The 14,293-nt window shown below is 34.1% G+C and overlaps 2 protein-coding genes across 7 annotated transcripts; both read left to right on the top strand.

The window, feature by feature from the left end:
- Positions 1-301: 301 nt before the first annotated feature.
- LOC8274720 (guanylate-binding protein 4) lies at positions 302-9,362 on the top strand. 3 transcript variants are annotated; one of them, XM_048376918.1, is made up of 17 exons: positions 302-664; positions 1,744-1,846; positions 2,478-2,547; positions 2,651-2,689; positions 2,766-2,883; positions 2,970-3,027; positions 3,682-3,746; positions 3,910-3,916; positions 4,033-4,093; positions 4,384-4,443; positions 4,545-4,582; positions 4,686-4,751; positions 5,803-5,970; positions 6,578-6,835; positions 7,502-7,714; positions 8,162-8,433; positions 8,698-8,835. In XM_048376918.1, the coding sequence occupies exons 1-17, from the start codon at positions 576-578 to the stop codon at positions 8,729-8,731; spliced, it is 1,719 nt and encodes a 572-aa protein (XP_048232875.1). In that variant the 5' UTR covers positions 302-575; the 3' UTR covers positions 8,732-8,835. The 3 variants fall into 3 exon arrangements, with proteins under 3 accessions (XP_048232875.1, XP_015575882.1, XP_015575881.1); XM_015720396.3 differs by lacking the exon at positions 8,698-8,835 and adding an exon at positions 8,836-9,362 and having other exon boundaries at positions 304-664; positions 4,563-4,582; XM_015720395.3 differs by lacking the exon at positions 8,698-8,835 and adding an exon at positions 8,836-9,362 and having other exon boundaries at positions 304-664.
- Positions 9,363-10,682: 1,320 nt separating this feature from the next.
- On the top strand, positions 10,683-14,227 carry LOC107261401. 4 transcript variants are annotated; one of them, XM_015720355.2, is made up of 7 exons: positions 10,683-11,007; positions 11,136-11,207; positions 12,553-12,679; positions 12,855-12,906; positions 13,192-13,394; positions 13,548-13,867; positions 14,011-14,227. In XM_015720355.2, the coding sequence occupies exons 2-6, from the start codon at positions 11,165-11,167 to the stop codon at positions 13,843-13,845; spliced, it is 723 nt and encodes a 240-aa protein (XP_015575841.2). In that variant the 5' UTR covers positions 10,683-11,007; positions 11,136-11,164; the 3' UTR covers positions 13,846-13,867; positions 14,011-14,227. The 4 variants fall into 4 exon arrangements, with proteins under 4 accessions (XP_015575841.2, XP_015575842.2, XP_048227140.1 ...); XM_015720356.2 differs by having other exon boundaries at positions 11,133-11,207; XM_048371183.1 differs by lacking the exons at positions 10,683-11,007; positions 11,136-11,207 and having other exon boundaries at positions 12,563-12,679; positions 12,790-12,906.
- Positions 14,228-14,293: the final 66 nt, after the last annotated feature.

Genomic DNA, 14,293 nt, shown 5'->3' with positions numbered 1-14,293 from the left:
GCAATAATGAAACAAATTAATTTTTTACTGAAACAGAAATTGTCATTCAAATTTTAATTATCTGTCTTATTTTCCAATCTTGAATAAAAATAAGTTAGTAAAATCAAAATTATCACTCCTCACTACTAATTAGAAAAACAAAAAAATCCTTTTTTTGTTTTGGGACAGTAAGAAGAGGGATGCTGCTCGAAGCTTAAACAGAGTAACGGACACGTATACTTACCGTCTATTAGTATCCACCCCGTTTACAATAATACCCCTGCTTCTTCAATTTATCCGCTTTTAAACAGCATCCATAACAGTAAATTCGATCGCAATGTAAGAGTACTCGAAGCAGGAATCACCTGCATTTCGCTTCAAAACTTTTTCCATGTACTTCTCTTCTTTAGATGCGAAAACCACCGGCATCTAGTTTCAGAGTCCTTAACGTACACCCCATCATCTCTTGAGATCCTTAACGTACGCCCCCTTCTGATGAATAACTGCCAAGCCCCTAGAGTTCAATACGTCTTACATTCGTGACCTCGCTGCATTTGTGAATTAAAGCCATTGCGATCTTTGGCAATTTTTAAATTATGAAGATTTCTTACTGGGTTTTGGTCACTTTGCTTGTTCTCTCCTTGTCTGCATATGGGTCTCTCTCAATTGACAGTTCTCACCAGGCGTAAGTAATGTCAAGTTGTTGCGTTTTTCATAATTCTTGTATTTGAATCTATTTGTTAATATTTAGTTTGATAATTAGCTTACAGTTTACTTTTTATTATGAATTTTCTGTTGTTTATTGTTGTCTAGAGATATATTTTTTTTTAGTGTTTGATGTTAAGATCTTTGGTAATCTATCTATTGCATTGGTTAGTACTTATGCCAGTCCAGTTTTACGTAATAATTTAGCCCTTTCTCTGCGTTAATATATTGATTATGTGATTTTTTTCCCTCAAGGTGAATACGTATGCTTATTTAATTAAAATTATGTATTGGACTATGAAACTGATTCAAGCCTACCTTGATTTCATAGTGCAGTACATTTTGGGCAGCACTTTTTGAATTAAAAACTAATCGACTACAAGCTTGGGGATACATACTTGAAGAAGACCACCTAGTTCAATACTCTTGTATATTTTGGGTAGCATTATTTAAGTTAGAAAAGTAATTGAAGACAAACTTAGAGATGCTTACTTGAAGAAGATCATCTAATTTTGAAATTTAGAAATTAGTGTGTACAGGTAAAACTAACTATTTGGAGGCAGAATTTGGTAAAGTGGGTAACACTTTAGGCGTTTGTGTGTGATTTTGGAGGCTCATTGTGTTAGAGAGCATGTGAGGATTATACGCATTATGTGCAGGCTATGGATATGTCTTGTAATAGTGAATGGCAGACTCTACATTGCTAGAGTTTGACTAAACATCAAAGGTTGATACATGCGGTCAATGATATCCGCTACTTTGGGCTTTTTCTTCATATCAAATTTAAGGTTCATTAGCGTATATTTGGTGCCATGTATATGTTTCCCATAGAAAGAGCAACTGCCTCTTCAAGTTCATGTATGTTTCATCTTGTAACCCTTTATGGGTTTATTACTTTAGCTGTTCACTTTCTCTCAGATCATTCCTTATATCTCTGATTAAAATTTGGTAGCTGCCTAGTCGCTTACATGGTTCCTTAGTCACATATTGTTACTTTATGGAGCATCTAATATATTGTTTTATCTCAGTTAGCTCTTGTCTCCCTTTTCGCTTGTACAGTTTTCCTATCATCGAACCTGATCCTGGTCATACAAAGCTTCGACTAGCAAGTGATGGCTTGGAAGCCATTAGAAGAATTACAACACCAATAGCAGCCGTCGCGGTATGTCTTAGATACATCTTAAGCTTCAAAGAGTAGCAACCTAATTTAATCTAATTTTATTAAATGTTAATGGAATTTGAGCTAATATTAACTACTAGTTAAACCTGTGAGCGTTTATGTCTGTCAGTGGAAACTACAATATTATTCCGGGATTAGAAAGAAATCAATAAGTTGTAGAGAAATGTACACTGCTAAATATGAAAAAGAAAGTTTAGAAAAATTGTGTGCATCAACTGTTATGAGCTAGGTTTAGCAACTTTTATGTTTCCAACTTGTGGTAGTGTGAAATTTTATATCTTTCGCATGAGATGTGATACAAAAGTCAAAATTCTTGTGCATACTGAAAATTTTGGATGGTAAGCAATCTATGCTCGAGAGAACTTGTACTTCATCAGTTTCCAGTAGTTCTCATCTTTTACACAGTTTTTTTAGTTATGCAATAATGCTTAATCGATTTCCTCATGCTTTATGTACAGCTGGATTGAATAAATTGTCATTTAAGCTGCCTACCATTATAACTGACATGTCAACTCGAAATTTTATTTTACAGTCCATATGTAATTATATGAAGTGCAATTGGTCTTAGCCAATTCACCCTTTTTGACTATGACACTGATGGTTGCATGATCAGGTGATTGGACCATACCGCTCTGGAAAATCGTTTTTGCTTAATCAGCTTCTTTCGCTTTCTTGTTATGAAGGTGCTGTCTTCACTACTATTAGGCTATATATAGATACAGATATACAAATGTTCTTTTATTTATATGTCTACAGTAACCTTGAGTTTGACTTTTTCATCTTCAGGTTTTGGAGTTGGGCATATGCGTGACACAAAGACAAAAGGTATTGTGAATTTGGGTAGGCAGAAAGTGGAACTATTTGCTTGGAAACATATATAATGTCTCTTTGTATTTTACAGGGATTTGGGTTTGGGGAACCCCAGTAGAATTGGATATTAATGGAGTTAAAACTTCTGTGTTTTACCTTGATACGGAGGGATTTGAAAGTGTTGGAAAGTCAAATGTTTATGATGACCGGTAACTTCCAAGTCATGTAATTCTGAACTTGCCTTTGAAAATGGTAGAAACTTGTGGAAACTTTTCTTTCATTTTTGCTTCTGCAGAATTTTTGCTCTGGCAACTGTTATGAGTTCTGTGCTTATATACAATCTGCCTGAGACGGTTAGTTCTTTATCTGTATATTTAACTTTCAATTTTCTATATGCTGAATCTGGAGGTGCTGTTTTGTGCTATCTGGTTTGTTAGATACAGATGCCAGAGTTTGCTATAGCCTTTTACTGCTGTTCTATGTCACCACCCCAACTCCATAGGCAAACATCTTTGCAAATGCTATGGAAATTTTCGCATATATGCCCCAGCCTGAAGTCTGCAATGCTATAAGGCCTTATGCATTGGATACCCTTTATGAATGATGGTTTTCATTTCTAGAGCTGGAAATCTGTAGTGAAATTAGGGTATTTGGTGCCCTGCAATGCGACCTCACTTTTCTTGCATTCTAGTTGTTAAAGAAGCTGATATTGAACAATCTAACTTGATATTAACATTATCCGCACACCTTTGATGATAAGTTGTAGTGGAAATAAACAGGGATGTCTTTTCAAATATGGCAATGCTAACTTTATTTTGTGAGAAGTAAACTTGCTATATACCATGTTTTGCATGTGATGGAATTTGACCTGTCTAAAACTTTTACACTTTACTTTTCTAATATGAGGTTGGAGTTTATCTGTTAGGTAATTTACTATTTGATGAAGCTTGCCATTTTGAGGTGATTCTTGTGGCTATACTTACATGTTTGTCCCACCATGTCTTTAGATCCGAGAAGCTGACATATCCCGCCTGTCATTTGCAGTCGAGCTTGCTGAGGAATTTTATGGAAGGTCTGCACTTCTTCTTTGTTCTGAATTCAGCAGAGTCTCTCTGTTAGTAAATAAACTGTGTATTTGGAAGAGTGAATGTGGGTTTCTCCTTTTCAATACCCTATCAATATAACTAACACTAGCTATTTTATGGATTGGCTGACAACTACATCATGGAAAATAGAGTAAAGGTACTTTACAATCCGTTGCAATGATATTCTTGTTAGTTTAAAAAAAAAAAAAAAAATTATTTTTAAAGATATATTGGAATTTGAATGGCTGTTGTTCTTTCTTAAAATTTTTAAAGGGCCAAGATGTTGCTTTTGAACCAGCAAAGCTACTGTGGCTTATCCAGCGTGATTTTCTACGTAAGCTCGTTTTCTTATTTGGATAATATTGTTGAATAACTGCTTGCTTCATAGTTTGATTTTTCTGAGATCTCGTGTTGTTCTTGCAATTTGTGCATCTGCTCCCGCTAAAATTTTTCTCTTTCAAGTTTTGTTTAAAATTTCAGTGAAGTGCTTTAGAGTTAATGGTATAGGTCTGATTTGGTAGATAATTTTAAAGGGTGCATTTCTTTCTGTATGCCATGAGGTGAGTTCTTGTGTGCTTGAAGGAAAATGATGTTTTTTCTTTCCTTTTCCCCTGGGTTGCACAGAAGGGAAATCAGTGCAACAAATGGTGAATGAAGCCCTTCAACGTGTCCCTAACAAGGATGGTTAGTTTTTGTATTTTCCTTTTCCTAGTCATTGTGATTTAGAAGAGATGAATTTATCCACAGTGCAATAACTGTGTTCTGAAACAGAGGTTTGATAATAGGTGCTGTTCTGATTGCAGGGGACAGGAATATCGATCAGGTAATTTCTCTCTATTACTTGAATTTGCCGAATATCATTGAAATGCTGTCATTCTGGGAGGAGAAGTTCATCCTTTTCCTTTTTCTATTTTAACATTTATCAGGTTAACCAGATTCGAGAGTCACTCGCTATTATGGGTGATAACAGCACAGCATTTAGCTTGCCACAAGTAAGGGGTTTACTGCATTTTTACTGTGTATTTAATACTTTTTGGGAAATATGTCTTTGATTGTTAAGTTGTTATGATGCTATCTTGAAGTCAACACATGGATACTTCCAAGTGTATAAAAGGTCCAAAGTACACAGTGGTTGTGGCATAATAGGAGACTAGGTGTACCCGGACTTGTGTTGCACATGCATCTGGTCAAGCTTCTCCCTTGGCATGTTGTGCAAAGAGTAATGCATCTGCATCTGTGGTTCTCCCTTCTTAGGAAGACCTCTAATCCTAGTATTTCTTATTTGTTATTTTCCAAATATAACCCTGGGATGTGATGTCACGTTATGTAGATAATTCTTATTACTTTAGAGTAGAAAGTAGAATATCTATTTGTCACGCCCCTTTCTTCCAAGATTTGGTGGCTCTAGCATGTGTCAAATTTTTGCCCAACTTTTATTGGAGTAATATTCTGTCGGAACTATTTTGTTTGGAAATTTTGGTTTTTTACCTGAAAACAGTTGAAGAATGCCTAAAGTTCAAGAAGGCAATTTAATGCATTCAATTTGAAGAGATCATGCCTCCGAAACTTGTTTTGCTTCAGCAAGATATTTTACAATCTGCACTTGTATATAATGCAAAATATTTGTTAACATTATTTACGAAACTGATTGATTTATAAGCACTTGCCACAGATCATTGATTCTGCTTAACTTAGTTGCTTGATTGACTCTGCTTATCTTAGTTGGCCATTTTCCATTGTTGACATAACAATTTGTTATAATGATTGGGTATTAGTCTTTTCATACTCTGTGGGCACGCATTTTGTAATATCATAACTCTCCATTGCACAACAGAGGATTTTTTGCTCAAATCCTGCAATTACCAATATTATTCATTACAGTGGGAAGAACAAATAAGAAGGAAGAAAAATAAGGCAGAGGGAGAGAGAGTGAGAGAGGAGAAATTAATATGTCCTGTAGATCCACATTGCTTCTATACACGTATGATTGCGGACAGGTAACTTAAGTGTATGCATGTCTTATTGCTATGCGAATTTGGACAGCCTCATCTCCAGCGAACAAAACTTTGCGACATGAAGGATGGTGAGCTTGATTCAGTATATGTTCAAAGAAGGGAGCAGTTGAAGGAAGTTGTTGCTAGCATTATTCGACCAAAGATTGTGCAAGGCAAAACTTTGAATGGAGAAGAGTTTGTAGCTTTCTTGGAGCAGGTACCTTTTATTTGTACAACTTTCTGCGTCATGCCAGGAGGAGCTTACATGCAATTTAAACTTTTCTTTTGGAGGGTGTGAAAGTTGAGTTTTTCAAAATTCATACTGGTTTCACATTCCTTTCCATGATTGAGCAATAAATTTGTGAACTGTTGCTTTTATTTTATTGAAGGTCAACTTTTCTCATGTGCAAATGCTTCTCGTGTATTTTGACTTACTAAAAGGTCATGTGGGCAATGAATCTCATGTTAACAATAAATTTGTGAACTGTTGCTTTTATTTTATTGAACCTCAAGACTTCAGCTAAATGTGCCACCACAGGCCTCCTAACAGTATTTAACTGTGTAAGATGTGCTTAATGTTGGCAATTGGCTGATTTTCTTGACATGATTGTATTGAGTTTTAAGCACATTAAAACAGAAATGTTTCATAGCTGTGGGGCAGTGGTGCAACTTTTTGTTCCTGCTTCACCGTCTGTTAGGTTTAATTGAGTTGGAAGGAAAAGATGGGAAACAAGAAAAAAGCAATTTGAAAAAGGTTCAGGCAAAACCCTTTCTAGTTATGTTGCTTTTGTACATTCTCTCAACTTTCATCTTAATACTTTCAGATACTTGAAGCCTTGAATAAGGGGGAGATTCCTTCAACAGGCTCTCTTGTGGAGGTTTTCAACAAGGGTATACTGGAGCGCTGTTTGAAGCTGTATGGTGAATCAATGGCAAAATTAGGTTTACCACTTCCAGAGCAATCTCTGCAAGATGCCCATGAAAGGTCTAGAGAGGAAGCAATGAAAGCTTTTGATGAGCAGCATTTTGGCCGTCATCACGCAAAGAGATCTGTCATGCAACTGGATGAAGAAATAGAGAAGGTATCCATATTACTATTCCTTTCTCACCAAATGGAATTTTGAGTCTCTATATTCTTTTTGTTTTATGAACTGATATGCAGTGAAGTAAATTACATTTTCGGCAACATAATTTACTGATTGGTGGGTTTTAAATGAACAAATAACAAAAAGAAATGAATGTACTGGTAGAAGCTCGAGACGGAGAGTCCAAATACCTAAACTCTAACCCTAACCAGGGAGAGAGAGAGAGAGAGAGAGAGAGAGAGAAGCACCATGGTCCTTGTCCCTATCAAGTTGCAAACCTGATTATTGGTGTAAAACCCTTCTAACGGTTCTTTATAGTAAAGTACCGACAATAGTCAAAAGATCTTTTTGTCTTCTTTTAAGTATGTGGATTTTTTTTTCCTTTGCAGAAAGAAAAGAAAGATGGATTCTTTAGTCTTTTGTGTTTTTGTTCCTAGTAATTGACCATTTTGTGTGTGGCTCGCTGCTATTGTCTATCTTTGTCGTAGATAGCAAGTGCTTTATTCCATGTGTAACCTGCATATTTTGAGTTTGAAGTTGAGTCCATTTGTGTTTTCTACATGCACTCTACTAGGACTGCAAAGTGTGCCAATTTTAGGCTATAGGTCCTGAAGGTGTGCTACATATTCTGATTCTATATATCTGCTGTGGAACTTCTATTAGGTTCATAAAAATATCATATTGGCGAATGAATATAAATCAGCTAAACTCTGTGAAGCGTTGTATACGAGATGTGAGGACAGAATGGACCAGCTTCAAGTTCTCAGACTTCCTTCCATGGCAAAGTTTAATGCTGGCTTTCTGCAATGCAACCGAAGTTTTGAGCTGGAGTGTGTTGGACCTTCAAAAGCAAATTATGAACAACGCATGGTGAAGGTTAGGCAGAGTCTTTCTAGTTTGTTTCGTATTCCTTTAATTATGTGGTCCTTATTTTCAGGTTTTTCCTTATATTCGACATCTCTCTGAGTGATTGAGCATTAAGGTTTTACATGCTTGAGCTTGATCAAATTTTAGAGGGTAATGAAAACTATTCCATCATCACATCCCATTTCAGATAGTTTTTACACCAAACTTATTAAAATGGAGAAATTTCACCAATACAAAATGCCAACTGAGTTCTGAAATTATATTTATGCTGACGGCTATGGAAGTGGCCCTCTAAATGCGAGCTGGTAGTGGTAGACTTGTTTCTGCATGAACTATTAAGGGTTTATGTTAATTGGCAATTCACGGTTGATCTATTTTATTGCTTTGATCTATTCAAATGTTTGCTTGCTTGCTTATTTTTATGTGCATTTGTGAATCTATCATGCACTCCTGCAGATGATGGGGAAGTCAAAGTCTCTTTTTATAAAGGAGTATAACCATAGGCTCTTCAATTGGTTGGTCGCTTTCTCTCTCGTCATGGTGGTAGTAGGCCGGTTTATAATAAAGTTCATTTTGATAGAAATTGGAGCATGGATACTTTTTATCTTCTTGGAGACGTACACAAGGATGTTTTGGTCTGCAGAATCTCTCTATTACAATCCAGTTTGGCATTTTATTGTAGCAACTTGGGAAACTCTTGTTTACAGCCCTATCCTTGATTTGGACAGGTAATACTGCATTTCCTTTTCTATTTTTCTCGTAAAATGTATACTATTCTTTGAGATGGTCTTTTTATCTTCATGTTCTAGTTTTAATTTTGAATTTGTTCATAACCGTTGAGCAAAAATTATTCCTTTAGTTGATAGTCAAGAATTTTTTCACTACTCCTAGTAGATCACTATATACACCAGCCAGGCTTTGCAAAATGTTTTTTTTTTTTTTTTTTTTTTTCAGCTGTATTAATTGGTATCTCTTGATATTTTGATGAGTAGTGGTACAGTTCAGAAAAGATCAGGAGCACAGTAGTAGTAATGTCAAGAGGACTTCCATATTGCCCTCAAGTCTGCATTTATGGGGCTAATCATTTGCCCCCCATGTTTCATTTGAACTTTTTGTTTTCTCGGATGCAGATGGGCAGTTCCGATTGGTTTTGTGGCAGCAGTGTTGGTAATTTATTGGCGTTGCTATGGCAGAAGGAAGCATGGGTCGCAGTGGCTGTTACCACTATACAGCAATCAGAAAGGTGGTCCGAATAGGCCAAGATCTGACTGAATATTGCTTTACGGACTGGCATACCTTCAATCGTCCTGGGTGAGCTTTCCCTTTTTTTAATACATAAAGCCCCCATTCTTTTGGTTGCTCCATCCATGCAAGACATTTCGATCGCATAAATGGAGAAGAGGAGAAGGAGGAGATGATATGCCCGCCGCTGCTGATATCATTTGTAACTTTAGCATTTTCTGATTATTGTTTATAATCAAATGTCATCGGTTGATTGATTTCATTAGAAAATGTCAATCATTGTTCACAGGTTTAGATTTTATATAAAGATGTTGACAAGTACAGGTTTTTTTACTTTAAATTACAGTTATTTATTCAATTATGTCTTAGCATGTCTAACTGTACAGCCATTATTATATAATTAACCTTTTCTTTCTCCCCTTTTTCTTCCCGAGATAAATAGATTTTTACTGGCTTGTTTCATTTTAAATTTATCAGTCTCTCGTGACGACTAGCCAGAATATTCCCAATTTAGCAAAGATCTGAGTCAAAACCCACATAATTTCATGCTTTTGTTACGATAATGATATATAGGACCAGAAAATGAAAATCCCAAAAATGTCCCCTCTTTCATCTTCTTAAGATTAATTATATTTATATATATCTTCTTCGGATCCAATAATGCTTGATAAAGAAACTAAGATGCATTATTAAACATCCCTGAGGTTCACTTTAATTTCCGCTATTTCAAAATTAACATTTTTAGTCATTTTATTATCATTGAGACTTAGCCAATCAGGTCATTTGAATAATAGACTCTTGAGATATTCATTAATTTTGTTAAAATTCATCATTAGTTGAAGACAAATGAGATAAAATTAACAATTTTTTGTAGATCTTTTGTCCATCTAAAACTCTCATGATGAGAGGATTCTAGATTATAGAATTTATTTACAAATTTTAAATTTATGTGTATTGATTAAAGTAAAAGTTAAATCTGAATATAGCTAAACTAAATTTTAAAAAAATATATAAATTTTTAAAATAAATTTTATATTAGCAAGTTAATATATTTTATAATATTAAAATTTATTTTAGATTTTTTTATTTTTATTTTATGTTTTCTTTTTAAATAAAATGAATCTTTTAATATATTTTAACTAAACATAGTATTATAATTTTTTTTTTATTTTACTTGAAGAGTTACAATAAAAAAATAATAGCTAAAATGTAATTATACTTTTTGGTATAAAATGTAATTGTTTTAATTATTAAGAATTTTAAAATAGTTGACTTTCAACTTTAAAAGACTAGGGTTTAGCAAAGAGTAAAGTATAGAGTTGTCACCAATCCTAAGAGATTGAATTTGCCAATTTTGAAATAAGAAAGGCCAAAATGTATGAATTTTAGTAAACCCACTTTTATTTTTATTTTAGAAATAAATTCAATTCAGTCACCATTTACATTTTCGTAAAGAGAAAAAAGGTCAGCATGAGTCACCAGCCACGTCATCATCACTCCGCTTTTCGGACATTCTTCTTGTTCTTATAATATTCCGACACGTCAGAGATTTACGTGGGTCCCATATACCCAAAAAACGGCCGTTACTACAAAGGAAGCGCGTGGGCTACTGCCATATCTGGAAGTATAGTTGTCCGTTGAAGCATCGTGTCACTCCGACTGGACGTTAATAACGATATTGCCATTCTGCATTTTGCATTTGTAAGGGTGTTGTGGTTGGCTTTTCTGTTTTTTCCTTTTCAAATTTTTAGATTTTAAAGTTTCTTTTGATAGAGAGAAACTTAAATCTTAATTTAATTTTCTGCAATCTATAAAAGGTTAAAAGGCGGATATAGACTCTACTGTGTAGAAAAGTAATAAAATTAAAGAATTTTCCATATTTATGCAGTGCAAGGACTCTTGTCATTTGCTCGAATGGCCCCGCTCATGAACTTAGCGATGAGCAGGTGTCGTTCATTAGTCAGCCCTAATGCCCAACCCTTATCTTTTCGCCCTTTATATACATATCTTATGCACCCACCAATTATCTAGACCATCTTTCTCCATTTCTCCATTATCAGGTATGTGTTTGTGCTCCATAGACTTGGAGGTTTTCTTCTTTATGGGTATTTTATGTATCTGGGTTCTGCTTGTTATTGTTTATGATTTTTTGATTGTTTAACTTGGTTGTGTATATCTGTTTTAGTAGAATTTGTTTAGGGTTTTCCAGATCTGAAAATGAGCAAGCCTGTGGAAGTTGACAACTTGGTAAATGTGAAAGGTGAGATCTTGATGCATGCACCTTCTCATTTGTATGCTTATATATCTATCTGTATATGTTTTGGTTGATCTTATTGATGCTTCGTTTTTTCTTTTCTTTTTTTCACATATAATCTATTTGTTTGTTGTTTTACTTGATAAGGGAGGGGTTTGTTTCTGGTCATCTGATCGGGATAGCTTCTTGCATGTCCAGGTTGATATATGTAATCTTATGTGACAAAGATTGATATGGCTTTTGATCCAAACAAGTAAAGAAACAAGTTTTTTTTATCAACTTCCTATGATCAAATTAGTAATTCCTACTCCTACTATTCAGACAGATAGATAAATAATTAATTAAATATCGATTTTATTGAAATTCTAATGATGAGATAATTCAGATTTCATCACTTATTTTTTCTTTTGCATCTAAAATGTTAAGAAAAGTTTGCACGTTTGTTTAGGATATGCTGAAAAATTTGATTGATAAATAACAGCACGGTTAAATCTATTAATAGATCTATTTTTTAAAGTAATTTTTCACATGAAATAATGGTCTTTATGTCAAGGGAATTTCAACTCTAAAAGACTCTCTCATGTGTGTTTAACTTTGATTTATTCGATAGGTTTCCTTTTCCCAACAGAATCTTGAGCTCCTCTCAGCATAAGTTTGAATAGCTTATGCCCCTTCATATATGTAATTGATCATGGCCGATCATTTCTAAAACTAATGAATCATACAAAGATTCGAAAAAGAAATAGAAGTCATCTTGTATCTATATATATGTGGATATTCTTCGTGTTAAAAGCAGTATTTATTAGCTATTTATAAACATTAGAAAGAATATGTATACGTACTTACATGAAATGCATGCATGTTTTTTTTATAAATTTCACGCGCCTGCGAGCGAGTGAACATAAATTGTTATGAAAGAGAATTTAATTGACATACTTAGCACCTTTAGGAAACTATTGATCTCATTAATTGAGATAGTCCAATAAGATTTAGTATATTTACTTATTTTTACCACATTTTTGCTGATTTATTTATTCGATATATTCTTATACAGATTTGTATATAAATTATATAGAATTGGCTAAAATTTCAATAGAGAAGTAATTAGAACCCCTTCAGAATCAACCAGAATACCCACTTCTTATCTTTTTTATTTTATTCGGTTACAAAATTGTTCCACTTCTAGACGTACAGGATTGTTCATAAAATTATTTTATCTGCTTAATGCTATTTAATCTGGTAGTTATACACACAACACCATTTCTTTAACTTGTCGACTATTAAATATGGTCGACTGATTAATCTTGGCATTACATGATTCCTAACATGATTAATTGATCATGTGGAACAGAAGAATCAGTAGACTCAGCTGGATCCTATGATCTCAATATCTCAAAACTTATCGACATTGATCACTATGAGGTGCCGGGCGGCTATGGATTTGTTCATGCCATGCATTTAATAGTGAAAGAAAATATGTAAGTTCATGAATCGTCTTATTGATACAGACAAGTGTAAACGATGGTCATGTCCTCTAATTAACTAGTTCTTCTATTTTCTATTCTTCATAAATTGTTTTCTCTTGGAGCATCAACGAAATAATGCAGCGAGAGAGAAGATTGGTATGGTTGTAAGTAAAGTATTTGATGGCAGGAAGCATATGGGAGAAGTAGTTGACTATGATGCTAAAAAGAGATGGTTCAAGGTTTGATAAACTCTTTTAAACATTTTCCTTTTTAATAGTAAGCTATGCTTAGGATCTCAACTTAATAGATTGAGTTTTTGGTTGAAGTCAATAATTTTTTTGTATGGCAAAGTCTCTATGATCTAATGGTCTAGGGTTTGATTATTTGGCTACTTGCAGCCTATCACCAGTTATGAATTTTGTGATTTCTAGCAATAGTTAAGAAACTATTTTATGTTCTCTCTTAATATTCTTTTATTGCTTTTTAAATCTTTTGATTTATTATTTATTTATGTATGGGGGCAGGTTGTGTATGAAAATGGTATATCTGAGAATGTTGATCGGGATGAAGTTGATCGAATTGTAGTTGGCAATGATCTTGTCGAAGCCAATCCTATTCATCATGTTGACGTCAATTCTATCAATCCTATTGAAGTCAATTCTAATGATCCTGTTGAAATCAATTCTATCAATCCTATTGAAGTCAATTCTAATGATCTCGAGCCTAGGTAATTAAAAGAAAAATATCAAACATCTTATTTGATTTGTACCAATTTTCGACCACCTGTCTGCACATATAACATTTTATTTTAGCATGGGGACGTACATACATGTATGAAAATTCTTAACTTCATTTGAGCTATTGTATACAATAATTCAAGGGAGCAAGAGGAGAGAGAGGCTGTGGTAGTTGGAGAGACTGCACAAACTTCTCCTGAGAACCGTTCTCCAAGAAGAGAAGTACAAGAAGAACCAAGGACCGAGCAAGCAAAACGCAGAGGCAGAAAAAGGGGGAGGCCAGCTGCAAAACCATCCACCAGTCCTTATGTGCCTGTGTATAGACAAAAGAAGAGGGCAGGCAGAGGCAGAAAAAGGGGAAGGCCAGCTGCAAAACCATCTACCACTCCTTATGTGCCTCTATATAAACAGACGAAGAGGGATGCCTACTACTGGTACTAGTTGTGCCATCATACTATTATCGGTTAGTTTCTTTTCTTCTTTTTAGAATAAACCTATTTGTTCCATGCTTAAGTATTACTTGTAATTTCTTGTTTAATTTAAAACGGATTATAATCTTCTTTCTTATTACATTGTTTTTCTTTTCCTTCTTTTCTTGTATTTCAGGTCCTCCCGCAGGAGTAAACATGGTGAATTGCAGCAAGAGTCTAATTTACTTATGTTCAACTTGAGTTTTTCTCTAGTTTGTTTTATATATAGATGGATTTATATATAAGAGAGAAAGTTGAAACTTTTGCTCTTTTTTTCACTTTTTTTCTGTTTTTCTATTTGTGAATCTTATTAATATTTTTATATATTATATTTATAGCAATGATTTAAAGTACTTTTTTTTATATTAATTTAAAAATTTAAAATTATTTGAATATGTAAAATATAGAATTCCTAATAT

Source organism: Ricinus communis, chromosome 1 (genome assembly GCF_019578655.1).
Source record: "Ricinus communis isolate WT05 ecotype wild-type chromosome 1, ASM1957865v1, whole genome shotgun sequence".
Lineage (NCBI taxonomy): Eukaryota > Viridiplantae > Streptophyta > Magnoliopsida > Malpighiales > Euphorbiaceae > Ricinus > Ricinus communis.
This window is presented reverse-complemented; position numbering and strand designations above follow the sequence as displayed.

Bases quoted from the DNA above. Each gene is read 5' to 3' on its own strand.
- LOC8274720 (XM_015720395.3), top strand. From the start codon at position 576: ATGAAGATTTCTTACTGGGTTTTGGTCACTTTGCTTGTTCTCTCCTTG. The intron at 2,690-2,765 runs GTATTGTGAATT...TGTATTTTACAG, and splicing joins GCGTGACACAAAGACAAAAG to GGATTTGGGTTTGGGGAACC. The intron at 8,434-8,835 runs GTAATACTGCAT...TCTCGGATGCAG, and splicing joins CCTATCCTTGATTTGGACAG to ATGGGCAGTTCCGATTGGTT.
- LOC107261401 (XM_015720355.2), top strand. From the start codon at position 11,165: ATGAGCAAGCCTGTGGAAGTTGACAACTTGGTAAATGTGAAAG. The intron at 11,208-12,552 runs GTGAGATCTTGA...CATGTGGAACAG, and splicing joins CAACTTGGTAAATGTGAAAG to AAGAATCAGTAGACTCAGCT. The intron at 12,907-13,191 runs GTTTGATAAACT...GTATGGGGGCAG, and splicing joins CTAAAAAGAGATGGTTCAAG to GTTGTGTATGAAAATGGTAT.